This window comes from Cucurbita pepo, chromosome LG12 (assembly GCF_002806865.2).
Source record: "Cucurbita pepo subsp. pepo cultivar mu-cu-16 chromosome LG12, ASM280686v2, whole genome shotgun sequence".
NCBI classification, from domain to species: Eukaryota; Viridiplantae; Streptophyta; class Magnoliopsida; order Cucurbitales; family Cucurbitaceae; genus Cucurbita; species Cucurbita pepo.
This window is the reverse complement of record NC_036649.1, coordinates 9,069,126-9,096,953: the sequence shown is the minus strand read 5'-3', so window position 1 is coordinate 9,096,953 and position 27,828 is coordinate 9,069,126. Positions and strand designations below refer to the sequence as shown.

Here is a 27,828-nt window from a genome sequence, read left to right as displayed (position 1 = left end):
ATTTATTAAGACAAAGCGAAGTCATTTATGAAGTAATACAAATTTTTGTTTAGAACAATTTTCTTAGGTTATCTGTTGAACGCGTAGACCTTGGTTTCAATGGCGGTGGAGAATCCTCCACGTCCGCGAAACGCCGGCAAAGCAACGGCCACACATCACAAGAGTGATACATTTTACAATTCGTATCGTATAATCTCTTGCAGACGCTTCAACCACTGTCCGCACTCTTTCATTCATCGACACTCCAGCGATGGCTGAGAATTTCATGTGCGCAGTTCAATACGATGCTTATGGCGGCGGACCTGCTGCTTTAAAGGTTTTTTCCGCTTCATATTTCCCTTTCTGCGTCTTCATCGCTCAAATCCTGTGGATTTCGTCGAGTCTCTCTGTTTATCCATTTACAATCCATTATGTAAATATGCTGTTTACAAAATTAATTTCTAGCCCTAAAATTTAGGGCTAATTGTCTATTTGATCCATTTTGAAGTTTGAGAAATGATTCTAAGTCCTTTGTCAATCCTTGAAAGACTTAAGTGTTTGATTCGAAACTTCAGAGACTAAATCGATTATCGACACAAAATCTCATGGATCAAGAATATATTTCATCATAATTTTTTGATAGAAGTTAAAATTTGTGCAGCATAGTCAAGTTCCAGTTCCAAGTCCAGAGAAGGATGAAGTAGTTGTAAAAGTAGAGGCAGCAAGTATTAATCCTTTTGATTGGAAAGTCCAGAAAGGGATGTTAAGGCCATTTCTTCCCCGCAAGTTCCCTTTTATTCCTGGTAAGAATTGTTTGAGATGATATCTACTGAACTGTGTTCTTGTGCTTTCATGTGTTGATATACGTTTTCCTTTTGGAATTTTAGGCACTGATGTGGCTGGAGAGGTAGTAGCTGTAGGGGTGGGAGTAAAGAAGTTCAGAGCTGGTGATAAAGTCTTAGCTATGGTTAACCCGTTCGTGAGTTCTAATAATCTTTTACGTGACATAAAATTGAAAGTTTAGAAACTAAAATAAGATATAAATCTCGAGATTTTGTTATCAATGGCAGAATGGAGGCGGGTTGGCTGAATTTTCGGCCGTAAAAGAGAGCATAACAGCCCACAGACCACCGGAAGTCTCAGCTGCTGAAGCTGCAGGCTTACCCGTCGCCGGTCTAACCGCTCACCAAGCCCTCACACATCTCGATGAAGTCCCTGGACAGCAGCCAAACATTCTGGTTACTGCAGCCTCGGGCGGGGTCGGACACTATGCCGTTCAACTGGCGAAGCTTCAAAATGCTCATGTAACAGCAACTTGTGGGAGTCGTAACATCGAGCTCGTCCGAAAGTTAGGGGCAGATGAGGTTCTTGACTACACGACCCCGGATGGTGCTGCTTTAATCAGCCCGTCGCGGCGTAAATACGACATTGTAGTACATTGTGCAACCGGGATACCGTGGTCGAGGTTCGAGCCTAATTTGAGTCCTACTGGGAAAGTGATAGATATTACCCCTGGAATTGGGACGTTGTTGACTTATGGTCTTCAGAAGGTGAGCTTCTCAAAGAAGAAGTTGGTGCCTTTGCTACTAAATCCTAAAGGAAAGGATTTGGAACATTTGGTTAAGTTAATGAAAGAAGGGAAGCTCAAGACTGTGATTGACTCGAAGCATCCTTTGAGTGAGGCTCAAAGGGCTTGGGCTCGGAGTATCGAGGGTCATGCCACTGGAAAAATTATCGTCGAGCCTTAGGTTTAAAGGGTCAACCAGAGAAATAGCTCAAATTTGGCTATGTCTATTATATTTTGGAAACATGGTTGAAACCATTTTAAACAATTTTTTTTAAATGTTATTGTGAATCAATTTTTGGAGTGTTCCTATCACTCGATAACTAGACCAATCTAGATATAATGCAATGTAACAGCTCAAGTCTACCGGTAATAGATATTATCAGTTTTGACTTGTTATGTATCGTTGTTAGTTCCACGATTTTAAAACGCGTCTACTGGAGAGAGGTTTTTATACCATTGTAAAGAATGTTTTGCACCCCACTCCAATCAATGTGAGATCTTACGTCAACTTAAAATTGGGTATTTTTTCTAGAGTAAATTAGATTAAATTTTTTAAATTTTTTAAATTTGATTTAATTTATGGGGTTGAATTTTTTTAGTTGGTCAACCGCTCAAACATTTTTTTTAGTTGAGTCAGCTCAAACCGTAATGGAAGCATGTCAAAATCTTAGCGCGCAAGAAAACGTGCCCCGATTTTTCTTCTCTATCCTCCCACGACCCTAATTCTTGGCGCAAGCATGGGCGGCGATACTGTTTCGCTTTCTACTCCTTCCATCCTTCACGATCATCTCTGTTCGTATTTTCAGTTTTCTGTTCTTTTGATCGAAGAAATTGGCGTCTAATTTCCATGTTTCTTCATCAAGTTTTTGTTGCTTAATTTCTATCCGAAGTAATTTTGCGACACAGCTTTAATTTAATACCCAATTGCAGATGGGGGTTCTTCTCTCGAGCATGATCAGTCGCAAATTGCTACTCAACTGCCCACTCTCAGGTATACGTTTCGATTGCTCTGTTCCATGTTCTCTGAATCACTCCCTTTCCAGTTAAAACCCAATTAATTTTATGATGTTGCTCATTATGGGTATTGTTCTTGATGAGAAAGGGGTAACAACAGTAACTTGAGCATGCAAACTAAGGATGATGAAGCGGATATGGAAAATGGAGTAATCATGGGAGAATTTGATGCGACTGAATCTCAATTTTCTTCATCTGCTTTGAATGTTGAAATATATCGGAGGAGGATAAACAATGTACATAGAGAGATCTTGGAGAGCTCTGATCAATTACGGATTCGTAGTGAGAATTTGAATCAGGCTAAGAGAAAAATTTTGAGGTATCTCTATTACTTTTGACATGTTTTTATTTCTAAAGATCTAACATCTCATGAAGGAGAAAGGAATTTATTGTCCCTAGTAGTGCCCAAATTGCGGTGTAAACTCCTTGTCTGAGTTGTCGATGAACTAAATATAGTTGATGACGGTTCATGAGTATTATATCTCTTATAATTTTCAAGAATGCTGCTAAATTTTGCTCATATTGACATGCTAGCCTCTATTTGGCAGCTATTCTCCTGGATCATGGATTGAGCAGGTAGGTGGAATGAAATTATCTGACTATGATATCCCACAAACAATGTCGCTTATATTGATTGGTCCGAAAGGATCTGGTAAAAGTAGTCTTATAAATAGGATCTCCAAGGTGTTTGACGAGGACCGTTTTGCGCCCGAAAGAGCTCAAGTATCATGTATTTCTTTGAATTCATTTGAGGCTGTTCTCTAAATGAAAATAGGAGTTGCTTATTTGAACTTAAAAATTGTTGTATCTTTTCGGTGTAGGTAATTCATCTGGTGAAGATGGAACTTTTTTCCTTCAAGAATATATGATTCTGAGAAAGTCGAAATCCTTTTGTTTATACGATACCCGTGGTCTGTCTGATGACTCGTCCGAAAACATTGAAGTGTTGAAACAATGGATGACCAAGGGTGTTCATCATGGAGAACTTGTAGCAAGGTTGAAGTTTTAACATTGAGACCATAGCCCTCTGCTAGCAGATATTGTCCACTTTGACCTTTACGTATCGTCGTCAGCCTCATAGTTTTAAAACACATCTGTTCGGGAGAGATTTCCACACCCTTATAAGAAATGCGTCGTTCCCTCCTTGGACTAGAGCCAAACATTGGGCAGTGTTTAGAGAGAACGAAGCATTCCTTATAAGGGTATGAAGACCTCTCCCTAGTAGACGCGTTTTAAAACCATGAGGCTTACGGCGATACATAACAGGCTAAAGCGAACAATATCTGCTAGTTGTGGGCTTGGACTGTTACATCTCCCATTAGTTTTAAATTCAATCCTGACTTACTTCGTCATGTGTGTAAATTACTTCCCAGGAAATCTGATGCTTCAAGTTTAATAAATAGAATGAGGTGTAAAGCTCGCCAACGCTTCCCTCTTTCTAGGGCGGTCAGAATGATTAATTTTGTCATATTCGTCGTCGATGGGCTTTCAGTTCTTAAATCAATGGATGGCAATGACATAGAGAAAGATTATGAAAGAGTGATAACTACTGCGTTCAATTGCCCTTATTTATCATATGGAGGTGAAGTTATCCCACTCATCATTAGTTATAATATCATGTTTATGAGAGTAACAGGAAGATTATTATCATTATTTATTTTTTTAAGATCACATTCCTTAGGTTGCATGTTGTATGCCGAGAAATTAGAATTTCACTCTTTTTAATCACAGATGACAAGCCAGTTGTTGTTATAACCCATGGAGATCTACTTTCCTTTGCGGACCGTGTTCGTGTACGTGCCCATTTGGGGAATTTATTAGGTATTCCATCGGCGAAACAAATATTTGACATCCCAGGTACCGTATATTATGTCCTAAATTTCCTTGTGAAATTTGATTCAATGGTTTCGTATTATCCCGCTTCCCCGTGCTTTCGATATCAATAGTTATGATCCAATGTGCTAGCAGATAGTTATGATCCAGTCACGGAGTTGACGATAATTGATATGTTACATTACTGTCTGGAGCATGCTGATAAAAACCTTTCTCCCAAGAGCTGGACGGTGTTCAAGGTTTCTTTCGCCTCGTGTTCTATCCGAAGTTTCATATGTCTTTCATTTTGTTCTTTTTTAACATCAGAATATGCACGTGTATCAAACAATTCAGTATTTTGCTTCTCCAAGGGATCACTAATCAAAGTTGATTGCTCACTTGCAGGATCATGTGTCCTCCGTATCAGCGAATACATACTTCCTAACCTTCATGGTGATTGTTATCATCTCAGCTTATCTGTATCAGGTATACGTTCATCATCCCGAGCAACAGGAACCTAAGAACGTTTCGAAAGGTATGGAGATAGTTTGGCATGAGATTCGACATATGTGGTTAGATTGAAGAAGGGGCAGTGTCTTGGACTTCAGAGGTTCTTTTGCTACAAATAATAGGTGGGTAAATGATATTGTCACCTAACTGTGCAGTGTGGAATAATGCTAAAACTGTTCATATTGTGATGATTTGTGGATCCTATTAGACAATGCACTGTCTTCTTATATATGAGGTAAAAGTGATGGAAAATATTAAATGGTAAATTTAGCCTCTGAATTTTGATTGGTAGTTTGTAAGCAAGATTTTGCCCAGAAGATGAGGAATGATAGGAATACATAAAGGTTTCATGGATATACATCCTAGTAAAGAAATTGCACCAAAACTGGCCATGAAATCTGTTGGAAAGCTGCCACTCCTGGGCTCCTGACCAACAAAATCAAGTATAAACGGTATCCTTTTTGGATCCCTTTGGTCTAAAACAGCTAAATATAATATGAATGGGAGGATGACCTGACCCATAAACTATACCTTCCAGCCAAATGTGTATGGCGCTATTGATCAAGTTGTGCAAAACTTGTGTGTTGTGAAGGGGTCTTAGGCATAATCATAAGCTTGTCCTTACAGTTCTCCGATGGTAGTTTTGGGAATGCTCTGCAAGAACATGGCTCTTGCAGCTGCATCTGATGAAAACCGACCGAGCGCAGCAATTGTAGCTGTCGTGCAACCAAACTTCTCAATTCCTCTTGAGATCATACAGGTATGACTCGCCTCAACAACAACTACGACGTCTGCTCCTAATAATGATGAGACTGTCTCTGCTATCTGCCTGGTCATTCTCTCCTGAACTTGAAGCTTGAAACCATAGAAATGTATTACTGAGTTTAGAAGTGATTTCTCAAGGTGAGTGACTCCATCAGCTCTTAAGAATCCTATATGCACGACGCCATAAAAGGGAAGTAAATGGTGCTCGCATTGGGACCAGAACGAGAAATTCATCTCTGATTGAATCTTTTTCTCGGAGAGGTTACCGTTCTCGTTGTGTTCGAAATGAGTTCTACCATTAGCAAAGCCATTGAGCTTCTTCATATCCATCTTCATTTCAACATTACAGTTTTGGAAGTTCATTAGCCAGTTGACAAAGTGACCAGGTGTTCCAAGAAGCTCTTCCCTTGAAGGGTCTTCACCTAACGACCTCAAAATTGATGTCGCTGCAGTGGTCATTCTCGGGTTTAATGACTCGATTTTGGTTGAGAATTTAGAAGCTGAAGGAAAATGAGATGGGCACCAAAGTTGAGAATTTGAATCTGGTGCACCAGCTTTGCTTAGATCTATGCCTCTAAATTTTAAAAGACTGAAGAAGTCCATCCAGGCATCAGCATCTTGGTTTTCGAAAGCTCCCAAACCAGATTGAACCTGCACTTTGACCCATCCTGAGGATTTCGAGTCGAGAAAGACCGACTCCAAGCTCGGGAAATGAATGTGCAAACAATGAAGCACAACAGCAACACCTCCTGGGTTGATACCATGGTGCAGAGCCGAACAAATTTGATCAGCCAGACGTTGAGGCTTTTGAAGTCTCTTTGCATACACGTCTGCGACTCGAGAGAGCTTACTCAACCCTACAACTTGCTGACCATATGGAACATAACCCACATGACATTTCACTTGAAATGGAAGCAGACATGACTCACAATACGAGAAGAAGTCAAGATCTCGAACAATCACAATCCCACCTGCACCTCCAGCTTGACCAAGACCATTATGCAGTCCAGCTTCGGGGAATAAAGCACTTTCAATAATGTCCTTCGCTGTTTCTCCATACCCTGAAATAGAATTATGTATATGAATGAAGAGATGATAATGTTCATTTTACATCAGAATTCATATGTTTCCAGGCAATTTCTTCATCTTATCCTTTCCTTCCTTTTGTTTCCTTAAAGTTGTCGACTATGATTATCTGATTCTACAAGTTCTTAAGTCACACATAGCATGAAGAACAAATTCAATGCAGTAAAAGAGAGACAAAATAAGGACAAAAAATGCTCTTAATTCTCAAAAACCAATACCACCATAATCTCAGTACAAATTCTGAAATAGACTATGCATCAAGATGAAGAACCTGGTGTTCCCATGTCCAACTATGCACAAAAACAAAAACAAAAAACAGAACAAGAACAAAGAACAAGAAGAAAAACAGAACAGGAACAGGAACAAGAACAAACACAAAAACAAAAACAAAACTAAACTAAAACAGGGGCAAGATGGATGGAAGCTTCAACTAGAGATGGTATAGGACTCCAGCTCTGTTTTCCAGTATAAAAACATACACATTATCAAGCCAAGGGACTTTTCTCCAAAAACATTTCAACACGACAAATCTTTTACATAATGTTTTAAGAAACTGGAAGCTGGGAAAGATGGGGGATGGAGGCTTGAACGGTCTTAGAACCCTGAAATTAGAAGAAACTCTGCCCATGACATCCTTGCGTAATACTCAAATTCCTCATAAGAAAAATGTAAGAGTTTTCATTTGTTTCAAGTTTTTGGAATCTTTAAGGTAATTTGGCAGTTAGCTGCTAAGAACAGCTTTTAGAAACAAGTACTAAGAACTAATAAGAACAAGAGAACAGTGAGCTATCTATGCTTCCATAAAAATATTTTGAAAGACATCCAAACTCACCTAACCACACATGCACAATTAATAGTGGCAGTTCTTTATAAACAAATGCCTTTATGAGGCTTATTCTACTAAAATAATGGCGATGAAATAAGGCAACTCTCACCTCTTGTTCCTTCTCTAAGAGCCTTGGCTACACGGAGGGGGGTCTTTCTGATGCCCTCTCTGTTGATATCTTCCCCTAAACCCTGCAACAAAACTTTCACAGCATCCATGATAGCAATAGTTTCAGGTTCATCCTCAACCCCGCTATGTTTCGCTCCATTCTCGACCTTCAAATCCGAAAGCTCTTCATCTGAAGCAGCCATTGTCGGATTTCAAAAACTCCCGAATCCCAAAGAGAGGGGGAAATAAACAATACCCAACTCCAAAAACCGTCCACACCCAGATCAAATCAGGGGTACATGGAAAGATTCGTGACACATACGGGAAACCCCACTCATCGAATCAAGAGATTTGATGAACTCCAGTTGGGCCTCAACGAAATATTGCTATATTTGTGAAAACAAGGCTACAAATCAAATGAGCATGAGAAATACAATGCACCCAGATAAGGAAATCGCGACAGAGACAGAAAACAAGCCCTAATAAGCAAGTAGAAGAAATGAAAAGGGAACGAATGGGTAGTGTAAGGACTTGTGTTAGGGAAATTGTAAGAAACAAATGGCACCGCAGTTCATAGGGATAATTTTGTAGTTGGGAAATGGGAATGCTGGATCAATGGCGCCACATAGAATGAAGTTATAGGATTGAGGAAAGGTTGCGGCAGGGATCGGTGAAAGGTGTGCTGAATCTGAATGGTTGAAGGATGAGATGGGCCACTGGGGTTTTTGCTTTTTTTTGGATCTCAGACTTGAAAAAAACATACACCAACCACCCATTGTTGGAGGATTAAATCTTTCCACTTTATCATTATGGTCTATTTTCTTTGACAAGAAGTCACAACTTAAATTAACATTGGATATTTATTAACACTTCAATTTTCAACCATAGGGTGACAACCTAATTTAATATGTTTTTTCGAGTAATACAATGTTGTTACATCGTGAATGAGGTTAAGTAGGCCAAAATATGAGTTTCATATAAAGTAAATGTTAATTTTCTTCACTAATTCAATAAAGAAGTGATAACTTAATTTAACATTACGACTTCTGAGTGAAGAAATACACATGAATGAATTAAGACTATATATGAAACAGAGTGATCTCGAGAATATGCAAGTATAATTAAGAAAAGTTTTAAACAAAAAAAATTACTTTTCTTTTAAATGACCTAATCATAAAAACTTGAAAGTTATCTCTGGATTGATCATATATATATTAGACGATCTTACATAAGATCATATATATTAGATGACCTTACATAAAAAAAAAACGTAAGCGAGAATGTAATAATATAAAAGAATTTAAGTTAGTTTGTGTGGACAACTATTATTTTTAGGGCTATGTGAGATCTGGCATTGTGGTTAGACAGGAGAACTAGATATTCCTTGGAAGGGCGTAGAAACCTATCCATAATAGATATATTTTAAAACTGTAAGGTTAACGACTATATGTAACCGACCGAAACAGAGAATATCTATTCAGAGTGGATTTGGGCCATTACAAATGGTAATAGAGTCGCTGCCTTGTCACTGCTAAAAGAAAAAAATAATAATAATTATAAAAAAAATAAAAGAAAAATGCTTTTAGCAGCCCCACCGTACGCTGACGGCTGACGACGGATACAGTGAGCAGTGAGCAGTGAGCAGAGAGCAGAGAGCAGAGAGCAGCCCAAATATCCACTGTCTAAAGAGATTTTGAAGAACCCAATTTGCAGATTTCGAACTGTTGTTGGCAGATCAATGTGGTATATTGAAGAAGATAGACACAGAGAAGAGAGTATTCTGGAAAGCTGAGACGTAGCGGTGATTGGGGAGGAGTCTTACCGCCATTACCGCCATGGGTTATGCACATGGACGAGCACAATCGGTGTTGTTTGAAGCTGAAAGACGAAGCTCCATTTCCTCGGTTCCGAGCCCTCAAACGAACCCTAACTCGCCGGGGAAGAAGAGGACACTGCGTTGGTCTGATGTGTGTGGCAGGACACCGAATCGCTTGAGAGTGTTATTGTTGCTATGCAACTTCAATCCTCGGTTAAAGACTCTCATATTCCCACATCCAACTCCAAAACCAACCCCCTCTTAATCGCTAATTTCTGCAAAATCGACTGTACGCTGCTTCTTTCGGATGAGTTTCTTCTTAGGATCCTCACGAAATTACCGGATTCTCAGCGGAACTCCAACTTTCTTGTCTGCAAACGGTGGCTGAATCTGTAGGGTCGTATAGTACGGTCGCTCAGGGTAATGGATTTGAATTTTCTCTTGTCGGGTAGGTTGATTTTGAGGTTTCCAAATCTTAACCGTGTGGATTTAATCTCTGGATCTTTGATGTGTTTTAGAAATTCTGGTATCTTGTTGAGTAATAGGATTCATTCAATGCATGTTGATTCCTGATTTTTGCCTATTCCGGGTGTTGGTGAGGAAAATATTATTGACAATATGGGGATTGATAGAGGGCTGAAAGCATTGGCCGATGGCTGTCCAAATTTGCGCAAATTAGCTTTTATTGGTGGAAGTGAGTTGGGATTGTTGAGTGTGGCCGAGGAATGTGAGACCTTGCAAGAACTTGAATTGCACTAGTGTAACGATAATCTGCTGAGAGGAATTTGCTGCTTGTGAGAATTTACAAATTCTGAAATCTGAGTCCTTGTCCTGTTCTTGAGCGGTTGCATTTGCAGAACTGTCAACTACGGGATAAAAAGAGTGCTAAAGCATTGTTTATTACTGGTGGTGCTGTGAAGGAGATTTTCATCGGTGATTGCTGGGGACTGGCGGATGACTTATTCAGCTTTGCATGTCATTGCTGGAACTACTGGAGGAGTTCTGGCAATTTTTGGAATCTACTAAGGACACCAACTCGAACAAAAAGTGTCCCGCATTCCTTTCCAAGTAAGTGGTACCTTGGAACCTTGGATTTAGATATGCTCATAGTATATATGAAAGTATGATATGAGAAGTATGTCATAGAAATTTGAGCATGAAATGAGTTGGTTTGATTTGATGTATGTAAGAGTACGTTAAACGTTATGATGCACGTTTATCGAAGAACGAACTGTTGAGTTATGATATGACTGAAATTGAGAGTATTCCTTTAATATGATATAAAGCATGTTATGAGAACCCGATTATATATGTTTGAGCATAGAATGAGTTGAGATGACACATGTTGAATGTGATTATGTATGTTTACTAAAATGCATACGCACTATCTTATGAAGTGAGATTCATGACTAGGTATCCATGTTTAGATCACTATGCTATGTCTCTATGTCATATGTTCACGATGTATGCGGTTATATGGGGACGATTCGGGGTTCGCCAACTAATCTCTAATCATGAACCTGACTCAATTGTCAGGGGTTCGAATAATCATAGAATTGGCTTATGATATTTTATGCTTCATGATTGTACCGTGAGGGGACTACTGTGAAGTTTGCCAGTTAGCTTCTTGTAGTGAGCCTGTCACGAGCGGTAGAGGTACATAGTTGTACCTTGGACCCCCAAGGGGGTGGATTGTATTGGAGAGGAGAACAACTCCCTAATAGATTCGCATGAAACCTCTCTCTAATAAACTCGCTTTTTAAAACCGTGAGACTGACGGCGATGCGTAACGAGCCGAAGCGGACAATATCTATTAGTAGTGGACTTAGGCCAATATAGACTATGATGTGGCCTAATCTATGAACTCGAGCAATGCGAGCACATTGAAAAGTCTATGCTTTAAAAACTATGTTTCTAAATGGATATACTTCAAAGCAATTGAGTACGTTCCTTTATATTGCTTTGCCATCATAAAACTAAAGAAATCCGAAACTCCCAAGCAATGAATATTAGTAGCTTCAATGATTCAGTCCAAAGTTCAAAAGTGAATGAAATATGCATACATATTCAGTTTTAACACACCATTATAAGATTTAAGGAACAAAAAGTTCAAACGGATCTCCATGTCTGATACCGAAAATCCATGCCTGGTAGGAGCAAGGTTGGAACTTTGTTCGGCTCAAAATCAAACCAACCAGCTTGATCAATATAGTTTTGAATCAGCTCACCTCCAAAAGTTGTCACTGCCGACGTCCCAATTGCATCAGCTATGCATCCCCCAATGATATGAACATAGACAAGGCAATTTTCTGGCTTCTCAATGTAAGCTTTACCCACGCCAAGCAATCCAATACATAGAACAGAGACTATTGTGACTGTTGGAATCTTGAGAAATTTGTCCTCTGGCTTACGGAACGTGAAGCCATAAAGGAGAGGGGGCACCAACCCAAATATCAGGAATGATAGGATAGCCACTGTCAAATGGAGGCGATGGTTTTTCCTATCTCCGAAGACTTGTTCATATCTATCCACTTCTTCCTCTCTTTGTTCATCAGGTCCACTTTCCTGGCCGTTTATCCAATGTTTTGATATCTGGAAATTGCTCATTGAATTCAGAACTATAGAAATAGGTATTGGTATTGTAAGAAGAGGAGAATGTAATTACTCACTCTATAGCTCATCACAAACAGTCCAATAATCAAGTTTGATAGTGAAAGAGCTACCGTTTTTCCTGCATCATGCAAAATATTAATATTATGCGTATCAATGATTCTTTATTTGATTGTTCTTAAGCACTATAGAAGAGATAATGTGAGATCCCACGTCGGTTGTGAAGGAGAACGAAGCATTCTTTATAAGAGTGTGGAAACTTCTCTCTAGCAGACACGTTTTAAAACTTTGAGGGGAAGTCCGAAAGGGAAAGCCGAAAGCCGAAAGAGGACAATATTTGTTAGTGGTGGGCTTAGGCTGTTACAAATGGCATCAAAGCAGACACCAGACGATGTGCTAGTGAGGAGGCTGAACCCTGAAGGGGGGTGGACACAAGGCGGTGTGTCAGCAAGGACGCTGGCCTCGAAGGGGGGTGGATTGGGGGTCCCACATTGAATGGAGAAGATAATGAGTGCCAGCGAGAACGCTGGGGCATGAAGGGAGTGGATTCTGAGATCGCATATCGGTTGGAGAGGAGAACGAAACATTTTTTTATACGGGTGTGGAAACGTCTTCCTATCATTTTTTATAAGAGTGTGAAAACCTCAAATCCAAAGAGAATAATATCTGTTAGTGGTGGACTAGGAATAAAATAAATTTACCGGTGGTAGCACCGGTGCTTGCGGAAGATGTGACAATGCCTAAGCTTGCTATCAGTTCAGTTAAACCGCCATACAGCACACTTTTCACAATTTCGGTTCTAATTGAAGTTGTACTTTGTTGTTCTTTGATTTCTGCTTCAGTAACAATGAGTTCGTGTGGACTTGAAGCAACTAAAATTTCTTGACAAAGGACTTCTTGTTCACCATTATGAGTGTAAATGACTTCATTTGATTGTTCTTCAGTATTATCTTCACCCAACGGTTCATATTTATGATCTTCACTCAACTGTTGATCGGTAGGATCTTCCCCTAGCGGTTCATATTTATGATCTTCACTCAACTGTTGATCGGTAGGATCTTCCCCTAACGGTTCATGATTATGATCTTCACCCAACCGTTCATCCGGAGGATCTTTACCCAACAGTTCATGTTTAGGATCTTCACCCAACTGTTCGTTCATCGGTAGGATCTTTATTTTCATTGCCCTTTTCTCCTTTAGCTAAAAGGTAAAGTATGACTCATCTCAGAAACCATTGAAATGGATAGAAAAAATAAAGAGTTTTAAGGGATTATACACACATACCTGCATCAACAATGATTCCATTTTTGAGGTTAGCATCACCTGTATTAATAATCAAGCGAGTAAATATGGATCGAATAAGCAAAGAATCAGAGTCACATATTCCTGTGGGTATGGTGAGGTTGGTGCCAGCCTCCTCCTCCTGCCCGTCCAATTTTCTTTATCTGTCTTTCACTTTCAACTTTGGTTGTCTCTCCTTCGGTCGATGTATATAAATATTCAAGTTTTAGAGAGATAGCTAGAATGACTTCAATTCAAACACTACCATTATTTTTTAGTTTCTAAATATTTAATAATATTCAGTCATTATTGTGTTTGGGTTTCTTTTTATTTTATTTATTTATTTATTATTATTTTTGTTTTAATGATTGAGGGAGAAGGATGTCCACGAATCACACATTGGATGTTTGGACTTTCTCAACTACTTGTTTCTGGCGAAGCGGTACTCCCATTGACTTTCTCTTAATATTAATAGAAGTCATATGTATTAATAAAAAGTCATATTAATATTGATGTATTTTTCTACTGTTATTGCTATAAGTTGTCGTACCCTAAAAATAAAACTGAAACAAAATCCAAGTTGATCTTCAAAACTAAATGGCAACATCCTAATACAAAACAATAATAAAATATGTTCTCTAAGTCTACTCTGAGTCGGGAATTAAAATGGTTAAGTAGAGAGAGTTTGTGAGAGTAGATCATAATCTTGCAGCTCTCAGCCAGGGGTTTCAATGGAGACGAAAGAGGTCAATAAGAGCTGGGAAGAACAATTTTCCCTCAGGATGGCCGGGAAAATGGAACCAGATTACCTCAAGAAGAAACAAAATGTTAATTTACTCTCACCAAGCTCTTTGAGAAAGCTCGTGGAATCAAAAGAGATAGAGAAAATTAATGACTGGGAAAACATTGCGGAAAGAAAGTACAGAGAAGCAGAGCCGATCTTACAAATCCTTTCTTCAATTGAAACTCGGCTCACTTGTTTGGACGGAATTACAGGTAACGCATCGGTGACCACTGTTAATAATCAATATACATATTATTTTATGTTACTCAACATTTGTTGTATGTTGTATAGAAATAAAAAAACTGAAAATGGAAAAGAGTCTGCTGTTCCGCCTAAATCCAAAAAAGTTTTCATCATATCGTCACTATGAAACTACACTTATGGCTGGTAAGGTTCCAGTATACTAAATTACAATATCATTATATATATCACATAATTACTGCTTTGATTCTCTTTATGATTTACAGGTAGATTGAGATTGAGTGATCTCTCAACAGATTATTTTTGGTTACTGCAAGGGGGAATAGAACGTTCCTGCATAGATTTGATAGAAAAACTACGTAAGAAATTTTTATTTTGGATCCTTGAAATTTACTTTTATGAGGAACATCGATGGTTCTGTTTTTTACCTATATTGAACGAACGAAGTGGATTAATTAATGTATGAAAATTTTGCAGTACGCTTGAGAAAACAATTGATAGAGCAGGAGGATGAATATGGTGACATATTGAAAGGGAAAAGCTTAAAGAATAAAGAGGATGTATTAAGAGAGTTAGGTAATTAATTTTGGAGAGTTACTACCTTCAGTACTTAGGGAGTGTTATGCAAAATTTGGTTAATTATTGATGATTGTAACTAATTAATACAATTTGCAGTTTATACAAGAAGAGACTTGGAGCATGCAGAAAAAGTATATTTAATCTCACGAAGGAGAAATCCTCTCTCTCAGTCATCATCTGAGGTGGATGATGTAATTTCCAAACACTCTGATGAAGAGTTCCTGACAGATATGAGTAAGTGAAAGAGTAAATCAAATAAGTATTGAAACTATGAGCTAAAAGTATATCGATAAAAGTTGAACTATTGAAACTATGAGCTAAGTTGGGTTGATTAAGATATATATTCTAAATCAAGCCAACCTCAAATAATAAAGAATGATTTACATTTACAGTACGTAGGAAGAAAGAAATGATGAAGTTGGAAGGTATATTTGTTGGGTTATCGCAAAAGACCGCGACGCACTTGGTTGATGTACTTTCACGGTACTCTAAAGATGTACTAGGATGGGCAGGTAAGTGCAGAGCAAAACTTATAGCATGGTTATGTTATTTGTTTACAACTAACACTCATTTTTAGCTTATTAATTACTTAAATGTGTAGTAAGTTCGACAAGAAAGTTTTTGGCTATGGATGAACTGTACTCTACTGAGCTCATAGCACAGAGAATAAGGTTAATATTTGATCCTCAACCAATGGATTTCGAAAGCCTTCCTGAAGTAGCAGTGGTGCTGAGTAAGTTAATGGTAATTTAAGTATTTATATGCCCATTTTTAAGTGGTGACTAATACAGTATTACTCTTCCACAGTGTCTTGGAGACAATATTATTCGTGGGGACAACGACAAATATATCCGAACTTATGTTTGGAGATGCACATCAACGCAAAGTACAAAATATATACACTGGAAAGGATGGGTAAAACTAATTCACGACGTTTATTTTATTCATGGGATACTTGTATCCAATTCATTTAATTTCATTTGTTAAACTTATTTGGCAGTAAATTTGAGAGAACAATATTTAAGGATGGAAGATGAATATTTATGGGTATTAGAGGAGAGACACACCAAGAAGCATGCCAACATATACACTTCATTTGATGTCCACCAAATTCATTTAGAGTACATCTGGGAGAATGTACTACAAACATCATGTAAGTTAATCAATGATAAATTTACTGCACTAATTATTAAGAAAATCTTAAAGCTAAGCATATTTTACAGTAAACTGTAGGAATAATTGGAGATTGTGGTTAGATACTTATACTCGCAAACTGCAGCAGAGCTTTGAACATGATGTACTAGACAATGGTAATTCATTTGGATAGTAATTCTATTTTATGTACAAATATGGATTTTATTTGTTATAATTTTTCAGAAATAATGGAGGAGTTGAAGGAGGTGGAAAGAGCATATTGTGACTTTATAGAGAGAAGACATTTAACAAGTTTGGACAACATTCCATTAATGGATGTGTCTCAAATATATGCAAAGTACAATCATCCAAAATTATTGGAGGACATAAGTAAGTTAAAAAGAAGTTCAGAAGAAGTAAATTATATAATGAAAACTAGTAAATCAAATTGAAATGAAATTTTATCATGGATCTACACAGATTCCCTGAGAGTAAAATTGGAGAAGTTGGAACGTGATTGTGATTGCATGCTACTAAAACTTACATCTGAGCACAAGCGACGAGCGAGGAATGAATATGAGGCGATGGGTAATGTATCACAAAGTTTATTGCACTTTTTAAATTATAATTTGGTCTCAATTTCAATTGCTGTTTTTTTCGCAGCCAATGCCATAAAACAGTTATGGAAGATAGACGACAGATATTTTGATCGCTTCAAACACAACATGGAATCAAAAAAATTTCTCCAACTACTTCCAACAACTTCAAAGGTTCAAAGTTTCAAAGGTTTGTTTGTACTTCCTCTATAAATACTAATCATGTAAAAATTTGTAAAAACAATCCTAAATCATTTTATATTATAACTTTGTGTGAGATCCCACCTCGGTTGGAGAGAGGAATGAATGTGTGGAAACCTCTCTTTAACAGTCGAGTTTTAAAACCGTGAGGCTGACGGCTATACGTAATGGGCCAAAACGGACAATATCTGCTAGCAGTTGGCTTAGACTTTTACAGTTTCATTTTGTAGAGAAAATGTGGTCTAGAATTAGTATAAAGTTTGAGGGATTTCATAAAAACAAAATATATTTTATTTTAATTGAGTAATTTGCAAACACACGATCAAAATAGATTTACAAACAAACGTGATCAAGATAGATTAATAGTAGAAGCTCTAGAGACTAAACAAGACTTTAATCCGACCATCTCTATGGCACACCCTAGCTCCCGGATACTGTCATCACCGACTAGTAACTCAGGTACCACCTGAATCGTAAAAAGGGTAGCACATATAAGTATAAGAATACCCAATAAGAAACTTACAAATAGACACTAACCACACTCATATGTCTCATATATTGGAAAACACGTGTCTATAACATGCCTTTCTATGTAGTATAACCTTAAGTATGTAGTATAACATGCCTTTCTAGTTATGCTCTCCATCGTTTCCCTCTTTTCAATTAGATTATGAAAAGATGAGGTGCGACCTCCACCATCGTCAATCTTAGGACATATATGACTCTTGTCTCACTAGACAATCCACTACAGTGAACTAGTTGACTATTCCCTAATAGTTCCCATATAGTCCTATTAACGTGGGAGCCTCCTTTGCTCCTCAAATCAAGTTCATTGTCAAAGAATAGTTAGAAACCTTTGAACAACCCCCCACAATAACCTAATGGCACTACATAACATATGCATCTAAGGTACAATCATACACCATTTAAATGGTTCGAATCATTCCTAATCTAATTAAAAAGATAAATGGTTCAGAATATATAATATATGGGCGCTAAATAGTGTATTTAAAGAAAATATTTATCTGATAAATATATTTTTAATTATGTACACTTTCTTATATAAGGTTGTTTATAATATACAAAAACACACTTTCAATCTTTGAGTTTGAAGTTAGTTTCAATTTAGTCTATAAGTTCAAAATAGACACTTTAATTGAGATTTAGTAGAAAATAGTTTTAAATAGTTGCTCAATCTACTTTGATCTTTGTATTTTGTTGACTTGGTAAAAATATTAATGGAATATATATATATATATATATATTTTTTTTTTGGGGACTGATCATTTTCCCTCCTCTCCCCTCCGCCAGAGTCTGAATCATTCAACAATATTATTGAAGAAGAAGAACTCTTCAAAGTATTATATGATTCAATAAAATCGTATGACGTACACTGTTCCAAGTGCCAGAACTGTATCAACAATGTGATTCAAAGTGCTTTGAAAGTAGAAGATGTTGAAGAATCATCTGCAAAATTTTCATACGAAGATGAAAAAGACGTTCCAAAAAAGTGTTATGAAGTTCTTTATAGGTTTCTCAATTTGCATATCATACGTTGTCCTGCTTGCATGAATTATGTCAGAGAGGTGACAATCCAACATGCTCCAAAACAATCCACGACTCTTGTACAAGCTTCAACACCATCCATTCATGGTACAGGTGAGTTTGATGTAAAAAAGTGTCAAATTTTTTTGCTAAATTTATGTGTTTTAGTTTTAGAATTGTTTGATAATGCATTGAGATTAATACCATTGTGTCATATAAACTCTTTTTTCACTCTCGTCTTTTCTATACTCATTATAAGCAGATGAAGAAATTATAGACCATCAAGAAGGCTTAGTTATCACGATCTTCCATCCTGATGAACCAAGCACTAGAGTTAGAAGGTGGGAAATTCGTAGACTTATAGTACTTGGTGGCTTAATGGAATCAATTACAAGTTTAGCTATTGTAACTGCAGCAATGAGTGCAAAGATTTCTGATGGTAATGGTTTTCATTTCCTCTATTTCCCTTTTTCTTAAATAATGATTTGTCGATCTCTAGTTGATCTTGGATTGGGATTCTTGCAGGAAATATAATAGCTTTGGCGTTGACAAATTTGNCCAAGCACTAGAGTTAGAAGGTGGGAAATTCGTAGACTTATAGTACTTGGTGGCTTAATGGAATCAATTACAAGTTTAGCTATTGTAACTGCAGCAATGAGTGCAAAGATTTCTGATGGTAATGGTTTTCATTTCCTCTATTTCCCTTTTTCTTAAATAATGATTTGTCGATCTCTAGTTGATCTTGGATTGGGATTCTTGCAGGAAATATAATAGCTTTGGCGTTGACAAATTTGATAGCTGGACTCTTTATTATTAGACATGATGTAAGCATTTACCTTTTGTCTTTTGGGTTTTCAAGTTTTTGATATAGTGAAACGTATGAAGTAAATGTACAGGTATCAAGATTGCAGAAGAAGAGAAAAATACCTAGAATTGAAGTGGACGGCAATTACTACAAAGAAATATTGAAGGGAAAAATGTATAGTCTTCTCTGTTTTATCATCGCCTACTTATCTTTCTTGTTTTTTGGGTTAGTGCCACCACTGGTTTATGCACTCTCATCCCTCAAGATTAGAAACAAAAACCTCAAAATCATAGCGGCTGCAGGAGCTTCCCTTTCATGCACTGCACTTCTTGCTGTCCAGAAAGCTCACATTAATCAAAAGCCAAGAAATAGGCTTGTTTATGTCAAAACTGCAGGCGTATATGTTTCAGTGGGAGTTGGGGCCTTTGGCATATCATATCTAGCAGGTTACATATTTGGACACCTTGCAGAGGAACTTCTGTGGGACTTGTGAAATTCAGCAGTCCCACTTCATCATTTTGCTTTGGGTTCTTCCGAATATGGTTGTACATAAGTTTTTTACCAACTAATATGCTGGTTCAGTAGGTAAAGAAATGGGATGTCTTAACTGGAACTGCTGTGCTATTTAAAAATTTTGAGATGAAACTATATATATATATATTTTCGGACACCGATGGCACACAGGTGCAAGAATGAATGGTCTCTATTCAATTCTAAACTCATCTGCTTTCTTTTTGTACCAGTCTGCATCCCAAAAGTTATAATCTTCATACGAGAATAGGAGTGTTCCTTGTGCCATGGATTTGGACACCCTGCTGTCAAAACTTTACTCTCTAATTTGTCACGTCTTGGTACTTCTTTATTATCCTTTTGTTTCTACTTACAAATGCATTTGTTGTTTAGAAGCTAAATGTCTAAGCTTTCCTCTCTCATGTCTGTTTATACTACTCTTGCACCACTTGGAACTCATTCATAGTGGTGGATGGAGTTCTTCTCTTATTGCTTCATTTAATGAGTATGGCTACTGTTTTAGTTTTATTGATGTTTTCGGTCAATTCACTTGTGTTTTTTCCTCTGTCTGCAACCTCACTCTTGTTGATCTAACCAAAACCCGAACTCTACCTCCTCATCCTATCTCCACTACAACAAATCACACACGCATGAGGTCTAACACAATCAATGAAACACTAATACTCAAAAGTGTGAGACAACAAGCCAACAAATCATAGCAAAAGTTCAAAAGTGAATGAAATATGCATACATATTCAGTTTCAACAAACCATTGAAGATTTAAGGAACAAAAAGTTGATCAAAGAGGTTGATTTCAAACGGATCTCCATGTCTGATACCGAAAATCCATGCCTGGTAGGAGCAAGGTTGGAACTTTGTTCGGTTCAAAATCAAACCAACCAGCTCGATCAACATAGTTTTGAATCAGCTCACCTCCAAAAGTTGTCACTGCCGACGTCCCAATTGCATCAGCTATGCATCCCCCAATGATATGAACATAGACAAGGCAATTTTCTGGCTTCTCAATGTAAGCTTTACCCACACCAAGCAATCCAATACATAGAACAGAGACTATTGTGACTGTTGGAATCTTGAGAAATTTGTCCTCTGGCTTACGAAATGTGAAGCCATAAAGGAGAGGGGGCACCAAGCCTAATATCAGGAATGAAATGATAGCCACTGTCAAATGAAGACGATGGTTTTGTCTATCTCCAAACACTTGTTCATATGTATCCACTTCTTCCTCTCTTTGTTCATCAGCTCCACTTTCCTGGCCGTTTATCCAATGTTTTGATATCTGGAGATTGCTAATTGAATTCAGAGCTATAGAGATAGGAAAATAGGTATTGGTATAGTAAGAAGAGGAGAATGTCATTACTCACTCTATAGCTCATCACAAACAGTCCAATAATCAAGTTTGATAGTGAAAGAGCTACTGTTTTTCCTGCATCATGCAAAATACTATGAGTATCAATGACTTCTTTGTTTGATTGTTTGTCTGTGTATTAAACTAGAAGCACTGTAGAAGAGATAATCCTACATCGGTTGTGAAGGAGAACAAAGCATTCTTTATAAGAGTGTGGAAACTTCTCTCTAGCAGACGCGTTTTAAAACTTTAAGGGGAAGTCCGAAAGGGAAAGTCGAAAGAGGACAATATTTGCTAGTGGTGGTCTTAGGCTATTACAAATGGCATCAAAGTAGATATCAGATGATGTGTTAGTGAGGAGGCTGAACCCCGAAAGGGGTGGACACGAGGCAGTGTGCCAGCACGGACGCTGGCCTCAAAGGGGGTGGATTGTGAGATCGCATATCGGTTGAAGAGGAGAATGAAGCATTTTTTTACGAGGGTGTAGAAACCTCAAATCTAAAGAGGATAATATCTGCTAGTGGTAGATTAGGAATAGAATAAATTTACCGGTGGTAGCACCTGTGCTTGCTGAAGATGTGACAATGCCTAAGCTTGCTATGAGTTCAGTTAAACCGCCATAGAGCACACTTTTCACAATTTCGGTTCTAATTGAAGTTGCACTCTGTTGTTCTTCGATTTCTGGTTCAGTAACAATGAGTTGGTGTGGAGTTGAAGCAACTAAAATTTGTTGACAAACGACTTCTTGTTCACCATTAGGAGGGTAAATGACTTCATTTGATTGTTCTTCAGTATTATCTTCCCCCAACGGTTCATGTTTATGATGTTCACCCAACGGTTGATCGGTAGGAACTTCCCCTAACGGTTCATGATTATGATCTTCAACCAACAGTTGATCGGTAGGAACTTCCCCTAACGGTTCATGATTATGATCTTCAACCAACAGTTGATCTGTAGGCTCTTCCCCTAACGGTTCATGATTATGATCTTCCCCCAATGGTCCATGTTTAGGATCTTTACCGAACTGTTCATCTTTAGGATCTCCATTTCCATTTCCATTGCCCTCTTTTCCGTTAGCTGAAAGGTAAAGTATGAGTCATTTCAGAACCATTGAAATGGATTAAAAAAAAAAAAAAAAAAAAAAAAAAAAAAAAAAAAAAAAAAAAAAAAAAAAAANAGGTTAGCAACACCTGTATTGATAATCAAACCAGTAAATATGGATCAAATAAGCAAAGAATGGACTAAAGTATACAAGAATTAGTAGTAATAGAAGTTGAACAGAACAAACAGCCGATATTCCTGTGGGTATGGGGAGGTTGGTGGCAGCCTCCTCCTCCTGCCAGTGCCATTTTCTTGATTTGTCTTTCACTTTCAGCTTTGGTTGCTACTGCTTCCGTCAATGTATACTCATATTCAAGTTTTAGATAGATAGATAGATAGATGAGTTGAATGGCTAAAATTCAGTGATTATTGCATATGGGATGTTTGAACTTTCTCAAACAACTACTTGTTTCTGGCTGCCTTCTCTTTTCCTGCTTCTTCTTTCCTCTTTCTCAATCCATATCTCTTTCCCTCCCCTCATTTTCTTAATTTATTGCTTTCTCATCCTTTCTTTATAAACTTAGGTGGCAGTTGTTGAATTTGAGCCTCCCACTTGAAAGAACCAATATTACTCAATTACTATTGATCACGACGGTACCGACATTTGGTTCATTTCATGTGAGATTCCACGTTGGTTGGAGAGGAGAACGAAACATTTATTGTAAAGGTGTGAAAACCTCTCCCTAGTAGATGGGTTTTAAAGCTGTGAGGTTGATGGTGATACTTAACGGGCCAAAGCGGATAATATCTACTAGCGGTAGGCTTGAGCTGTTGCAAATGGTATTGGAGTCAGAACTAGGTGGTGTGCCAACGAGGACATTGGCCCCCTAATGAAGATGGATTATGAGACCTCACATTGGTTGGAGAGAAGAATGAAATATTTATTATAAGGGGTGTGAAATTTTTTTTCTAGTAGACGTGAGCCCCGAAGGGGATAAATTCTAAGACCTCACATTGGTTGGAGAGAAGAATAAAGTATTTATTAGAAGGGTGTGGAAACTTCTCCCTAGACACATTAGGCTGATGGAGATATGTAACAGGTTAAAACAGACAATATCTACTAGCAGTGGGCTTGAGCGGTTACAAATGATATCGGAGTCCGACACTGAACTGTGTGCCAACAAGGATGCTGGCCTCTAACGGGGATGTATTATAAAACCTCACATTGGTTGGAGAGAAGAGCAAAATATTTATTACAAAGGTGTGGAAACCTCTAGTAGATCCATTAAACTGATGAAGTACGTAACAGTAACAGGTCAAAGTGGACAATATCTACTGGTGGTGGACTTAGACGATTGCATTTCAAAAGCAAAATTTGTGATATGTATTCATTTGACTTGGCCATGCCTAATGGTATGGTGGTAAGATGTAAGCATTGGTGAGTTCAATTAATGTGGTACAACATTCCAACTTTGAAAAGGTAAAAAAAAATTGAATTAGAAATGTATGAAAAGGTGTATTCCACGCGACAAATTGGAGGATTTGTAATAAATGAATCAAGTGGGCGAATTCATATAGAGCGTAGATAATGGGCGTAACAAGTGACAGGGGTCTCACTCCATTAATAAACAACCTTATAAAGAGAGAGTTTGTGAGATTAGAACAAAATCTGGCAGGCCGCAGCCAGGGGTTTCAATGGATACCACACAAGAAAAACAGGAGGAAAATGTAGAAAGTTGTGTGGAGGAGTCCATTGTTGAGAGCCGGAAGAATGACCGGAAAGGAAAACGTATTGTCGAAGAGAAGGCGGAGAGGCTGAAGAAGGTCGAGGATAAGAGGGCAAAATGCTGCGTCGGGAATGCTATTTCACTCGCACTAAGAAGCTATTTGAAATTAAAGGACGTGGATATAAAAATTGAAGAAGGAATCAAATACATGGTGGAAAGAAAGCACAAAGAAGCAGCGCCAATCACACGAGGCTTTTCGTCAATTGAAACTGAGCTTAATTGTTTGGACGGAATTACAGGTAATCCATCGGTAACGACTGTGAATAATCAATATACATAGAATTTGCTTATACCGTAACATTTGATGTATGTTATGTTATATAGAAACAACAAAGCTGGAAAGGGAAAAGAATCTGCTGCTAATCCTAAAGAGATTTCAGTCACCAGATGGTAGCCATTCCATCATACTTGTGGCTGGTAAGGTTTCAGTATACTAAATTACAATACTATATATATAAATACTGCTTTGATTGATTCTCGTTATGATTTACAGGTAGATTGAGATTGAAGATTCTCTCTACAGATTATTTTTGCCTATTCCGGGTGTTGGTGAGGAAAATATTATTGACAATATGGGGATTGATAGAGGGCTGAAAGCATTGGCCGATGGCTGTCCAAATTTTCGCAAATTAGCTTTTATTGGTGGAAGTGAGTTGGGATTGTTGAGTGTGGCCGAGGAATGTGAGACCTTGCAAGAACTTGAATTGCACTAGTGTAATGATAATCTGCTGAGAGGAATTTGCTGCTTGTGAGAATTTGCAAATTCTGAAATCTGAGTCCTTGTCCTGTTCTTGAGCGGTTGCATTTGCAGAACTGTCAACTACGGGATAAAAAGAGTGCTAAAGCATTGTTTATTACTGGTGGTGCTGTGAAGGAGATTTTCATCGGTGATTGCTGGGGACTGGCGGATGACTTATTCAGCTTTGCATGTCATTGCTGGAACTATTGGAGGAGTTCTGGCAATTTTTGGAATCTACTGAGGACACCAACTCGAACAAAAAGTGTCCCGCTTTCCTTTCCAAGTAAGTGGTACCTCGGAACCTTGGATTTAGATATGCTCATAGTATATATGAAAGTATNACATCAAAGTAGACATCGGACGATGTGCTAGTGAGGGGGCTGAACCCCGATGGGGGGTGGACACAAGGCGGTATGTCAGCAAGGACGCTGGCCTCGAAGGGGGGGGGGGGGGGTTNATAGAAATTTGAGCATGAAATGAGATGGTTTAATTTGATGTATGTAAGAGCACGTTAAACGTTATGATGCACGTTTATCGAAGAACGAACTGTTGAGTTATGATATGACTGAAATTGAGAGAATTCCTTTAATATGATATAAAGCATGTTATGAGAACCCGATTATATATGTTTGAGTATAGAATGAGTTGAGATGACACATGTTGAATGNTGGTAGGATCTTCCCCTAACGGTTCATATTTATGATCTTCACTCAACTGTTGATCGGTAGGATCTTCCCCGAACGGTTCATATTTGTGATCTTCACTCAACTGTTGATCGGTAGGATCTTCCCCTAACAGTTCATGATTATGATCTTCACCCAACCGTTCATCCGTAGGATCTTTACCCAACAGTTCATGTTTAGGATCTTCACCCAACTGTTCGTTCATCGGTAGGATCTTCATTTTCATTGCCCTCTTCTCCTTTAGCTAAAAGGTAAAGTATGACTCATCTCAGAAACCATTGAAATGGATAGAAAAAGTAAAGAGTTTTAAGGGATTCTACATACATACCTGCATCAACAATGATTCCATTTTTGAGGTTAGCATCACCTGTATTAATAATCAAGCGAGTAAGTATGGATCGAATAAAGCAAAGAATCAGAGTCACATATTCCTGTGGGTATGGTGAGGTTGGTGCCAGCCTCCTCCTCCTGCCCGTGCAATTTTCTTGATCTGTCTTTCACTTTTAACTTTGGTTGCCTCTCCTTCCGTTGATGTATATAAATATTCAAGTTTTAGAGAGATAGCTAGAATGACTTCAATGCAAACACTACCATTATTTTAGTTTCTAAATATTTAATAATATTCAATCATTATTGTGTTTGGATTTTATTTTTTTATTTATGAGCAAGAGGGAGAAGGATGTCAACGAATCACACATTGGATGTTTGGACTTTCTCAACTACTTGTTTCTGGCGAAGCGGTACTCCCATTGACTTTCTCTTAATATTAATAAAATATGTTCTCTAAGTCTACTCTGAGTCGGGAATTAAAATGGTTAAGTAGAGAGAGACAGTTTGTGAGAGTAGAACATAATCTTGCAGCTCTCAGCCAGAGGTTTCAACGGAGACAAAAGAGGAGGAAAATAAGAGGTAGGAAGAACAATTTCCCGTNGTAGAAAAGATAATGTGAGATCCCATGTCGGTTGTGAAGGAGAACGGAGCATTCTTTATAAGAGTGTAGAAACTTCTCTCTAGCAGACGCATTTTAAAACTTTGAGGGGAAGTCCGAAAGGGAAAGCCGAAAGAGGACAATATTTGTTAGTGGTGGGCTTAGGCNAAAACATTGCGGAAAGAAAGTACACAGAAGCAGAGCCGATCTTACAAATCCTTTCTTCAATTGAAACTCGGCTCACTTGTTTGGACGGATTTATAGGTAACGCATCGGTGACCACTGTTAATTATCAATATACATATTATTTTATGTTACTCAACATTTGTTGTATGCTATATAGAAATAAAAAAGCTGAAAATGGAAAGGACTCTGCTGTTCCGCCTAAATCCAGAAAAGTTTTCATCATATGGTCACTATGAAATTACATTTATGGTTGGTAAGGTTCCAGTATACTAAATTACAATATTATTATATATATCACATAATTACTGCTTTGATTCTCTTTATGATTTACAGGTAGATTGAGGTTGAGTGATCTCTCAACAGATTATTTTTGGCTACTGCAAGGGGGAGTAGAACGTTCCTGCATAGATATGATGGAAAAACTACGTATGCAATTTTTATTTTGGATCTTTGAAATTTACTTTTATGAGGAACTTCAACGATTATTTTTATCTATATTGAACCAACAATGTTGATTAATTAATGTATGAAAATTTTGCAGTAGGCTTGAGAAAACAATTGATAGAGCAGGAGGANGCTATCAGTTCAGTTAAACCGCCATACAGCACACTTTCACAATTTCGGTTCTAACTGAAGTTGCACTTTGTTGTTCTTTGATTTCTGGTTCAGTAACAATGAGTTCATGTGGACTTGAAGCAACTAAAATTTCTTGACAAAGGACATCTTGTTCACCATTATGAGTGTAAATGACTTCATTTGATTGTTCTTCAGCATTATCTTCCCCTATTGGTTCATATTTATGATCTTCACTCAACTGTTGATCGGTAGGATCTTCCCCTAAGTGACTGTTGGAATCTTGAGAAATTTGTCCTCTGGCTTACGGAACGTGAAGCCATAAAGGAGAGGGGGCACCAACCCAAATATCAGGAATGATAGGATAGCCACTGTCAAATGGAGGCGATGGTTTTTCCTATCTCCGAAGACTTGTTCATATCTATCCACTTCTTCCTCTCTTTGTTCATCAGGTCCACTTTCCTGGCCGTTTATCCAATGTTTTGATATCTGGAAATTGCTCATTGAATTCAGAACTATAGAAATAGGTATTGGTATTGTAAGAAGAGGAGAATGTAATTACTCACTCTATAGCTCATCACAAACAGTCCAATAATCAAGTTTGATAGTGAAAGAGCTACCGTTTTTCCTGCATCATGCAAAATATTATGCGTATCAATGATTCTTTATTTGATTGTTCTTAAGCACTGTAGAAAAGATAATGTGAGATCCCATGTCGGTTGTGAAGGAGAACGGAGCATTCTTTATAAGAGTGTAGAAACTTCTCTCTAGCAGACGCATTTTAAAACTTTGAGGG

At 37.8% G+C, this 27,828-nt stretch overlaps 6 protein-coding genes and 1 pseudogene across 16 annotated transcripts; 5 read left to right on the top strand and 2 right to left on the bottom strand.

The window, feature by feature from the left end:
* The first annotated feature begins 36 nt into the window (after nucleotides 1–36).
* LOC111806551 (chloroplast envelope quinone oxidoreductase homolog) lies at nucleotides 37–1,862 on the top strand. The gene is made up of 4 exons (XM_023691919.1): nucleotides 37–316; nucleotides 641–782; nucleotides 867–958; nucleotides 1,050–1,862. Exons 1-4 carry the CDS (start codon nucleotides 251–253, stop codon nucleotides 1,725–1,727), a joined length of 978 nt encoding a protein of 325 aa, XP_023547687.1. The 5' UTR covers nucleotides 37–250; the 3' UTR covers nucleotides 1,728–1,862.
* A 353-nt stretch (nucleotides 1,863–2,215) lies between these two features.
* Nucleotides 2,216–5,240, top strand: LOC111806854. The gene is made up of 9 exons (XM_023692354.1): nucleotides 2,216–2,338; nucleotides 2,477–2,537; nucleotides 2,649–2,879; nucleotides 3,109–3,290; nucleotides 3,382–3,556; nucleotides 3,934–4,142; nucleotides 4,292–4,417; nucleotides 4,529–4,632; nucleotides 4,778–5,240. Exons 1-9 carry the CDS (start codon nucleotides 2,284–2,286, stop codon nucleotides 4,952–4,954), a joined length of 1,320 nt encoding a protein of 439 aa, XP_023548122.1. The 5' UTR covers nucleotides 2,216–2,283; the 3' UTR covers nucleotides 4,955–5,240.
* Nucleotides 5,241–5,268: 28 nt separating this feature from the next.
* On the bottom strand, nucleotides 5,269–8,390 carry LOC111806853 (GTP cyclohydrolase 1-like). Its single transcript, XM_023692353.1, has 2 exons — nucleotides 7,669–8,390; nucleotides 5,269–6,708 (listed from the first exon to the last, which is right to left on the bottom strand). The coding sequence occupies exons 1-2, from the start codon at nucleotides 7,868–7,870 to the stop codon at nucleotides 5,504–5,506; spliced, it is 1,407 nt and encodes a 468-aa protein (XP_023548121.1). The 5' UTR covers nucleotides 7,871–8,390; the 3' UTR covers nucleotides 5,269–5,503.
* Nucleotides 8,391–9,468: 1,078 nt separating this feature from the next.
* On the top strand, nucleotides 9,469–10,725 carry LOC111807429 (annotated as a pseudogene).
* LOC111807425 lies at nucleotides 10,438–22,801 on the top strand. 9 transcript variants are annotated; one of them, XM_023693154.1, is made up of 21 exons: nucleotides 10,438–10,551; nucleotides 13,748–13,816; nucleotides 14,087–14,370; nucleotides 14,450–14,545; nucleotides 14,626–14,718; nucleotides 14,837–14,935; nucleotides 15,035–15,172; nucleotides 15,331–15,450; nucleotides 15,540–15,671; nucleotides 15,746–15,853; nucleotides 15,939–16,091; nucleotides 16,162–16,248; nucleotides 16,316–16,462; nucleotides 16,553–16,660; nucleotides 16,736–16,858; nucleotides 18,181–18,528; nucleotides 18,677–18,853; nucleotides 19,177–19,238; nucleotides 19,311–19,393; nucleotides 19,963–20,070; nucleotides 22,721–22,801. In XM_023693154.1, exons 1-20 carry the CDS (start codon nucleotides 10,457–10,459, stop codon nucleotides 20,054–20,056), a joined length of 2,616 nt encoding a protein of 871 aa, XP_023548922.1. In that variant the 5' UTR covers nucleotides 10,438–10,456; the 3' UTR covers nucleotides 20,057–20,070; nucleotides 22,721–22,801. The 9 variants fall into 9 exon arrangements, with proteins under 9 accessions (XP_023548922.1, XP_023548916.1, XP_023548923.1 ...); XM_023693148.1 differs by lacking the exons at nucleotides 19,963–20,070; nucleotides 22,721–22,801 and adding an exon at nucleotides 19,022–19,090 and having other exon boundaries at nucleotides 18,677–18,784; nucleotides 19,311–19,914; XM_023693155.1 differs by lacking the exons at nucleotides 19,963–20,070; nucleotides 22,721–22,801 and adding an exon at nucleotides 19,022–19,090 and having other exon boundaries at nucleotides 18,677–18,784; nucleotides 19,300–19,368.
* On the bottom strand, nucleotides 20,544–22,179 carry LOC111807793 (membrane protein of ER body 1-like; the record flags this gene model as incomplete). The annotated part of the gene is made up of 3 exons (XM_023693662.1): nucleotides 20,544–21,026; nucleotides 21,112–21,173; nucleotides 21,645–22,179. Coding segments are annotated over 3 exons (1,080 nt in total), but the record flags the coding sequence as incomplete, so codon positions are not given.
* Nucleotides 22,802–23,731: 930 nt separating the features above from the next.
* Nucleotides 23,732–26,281, top strand: LOC111807430. Of its 3 annotated transcripts, none has more exons than XM_023693162.1 (5): nucleotides 23,732–24,162; nucleotides 24,248–24,340; nucleotides 24,417–24,945; nucleotides 26,015–26,085; nucleotides 26,207–26,281. In XM_023693162.1, exons 1-3 carry the CDS (start codon nucleotides 23,832–23,834, stop codon nucleotides 24,515–24,517), a joined length of 525 nt encoding a protein of 174 aa, XP_023548930.1. In that variant the 5' UTR covers nucleotides 23,732–23,831; the 3' UTR covers nucleotides 24,518–24,945; nucleotides 26,015–26,085; nucleotides 26,207–26,281. The 3 variants fall into 3 exon arrangements, with proteins under 3 accessions (XP_023548930.1, XP_023548931.1, XP_023548929.1); XM_023693163.1 differs by having other exon boundaries at nucleotides 26,169–26,267; XM_023693161.1 differs by having other exon boundaries at nucleotides 26,015–26,267.
* The last annotated feature ends 1,547 nt before the right edge of the window (nucleotides 26,282–27,828 follow it).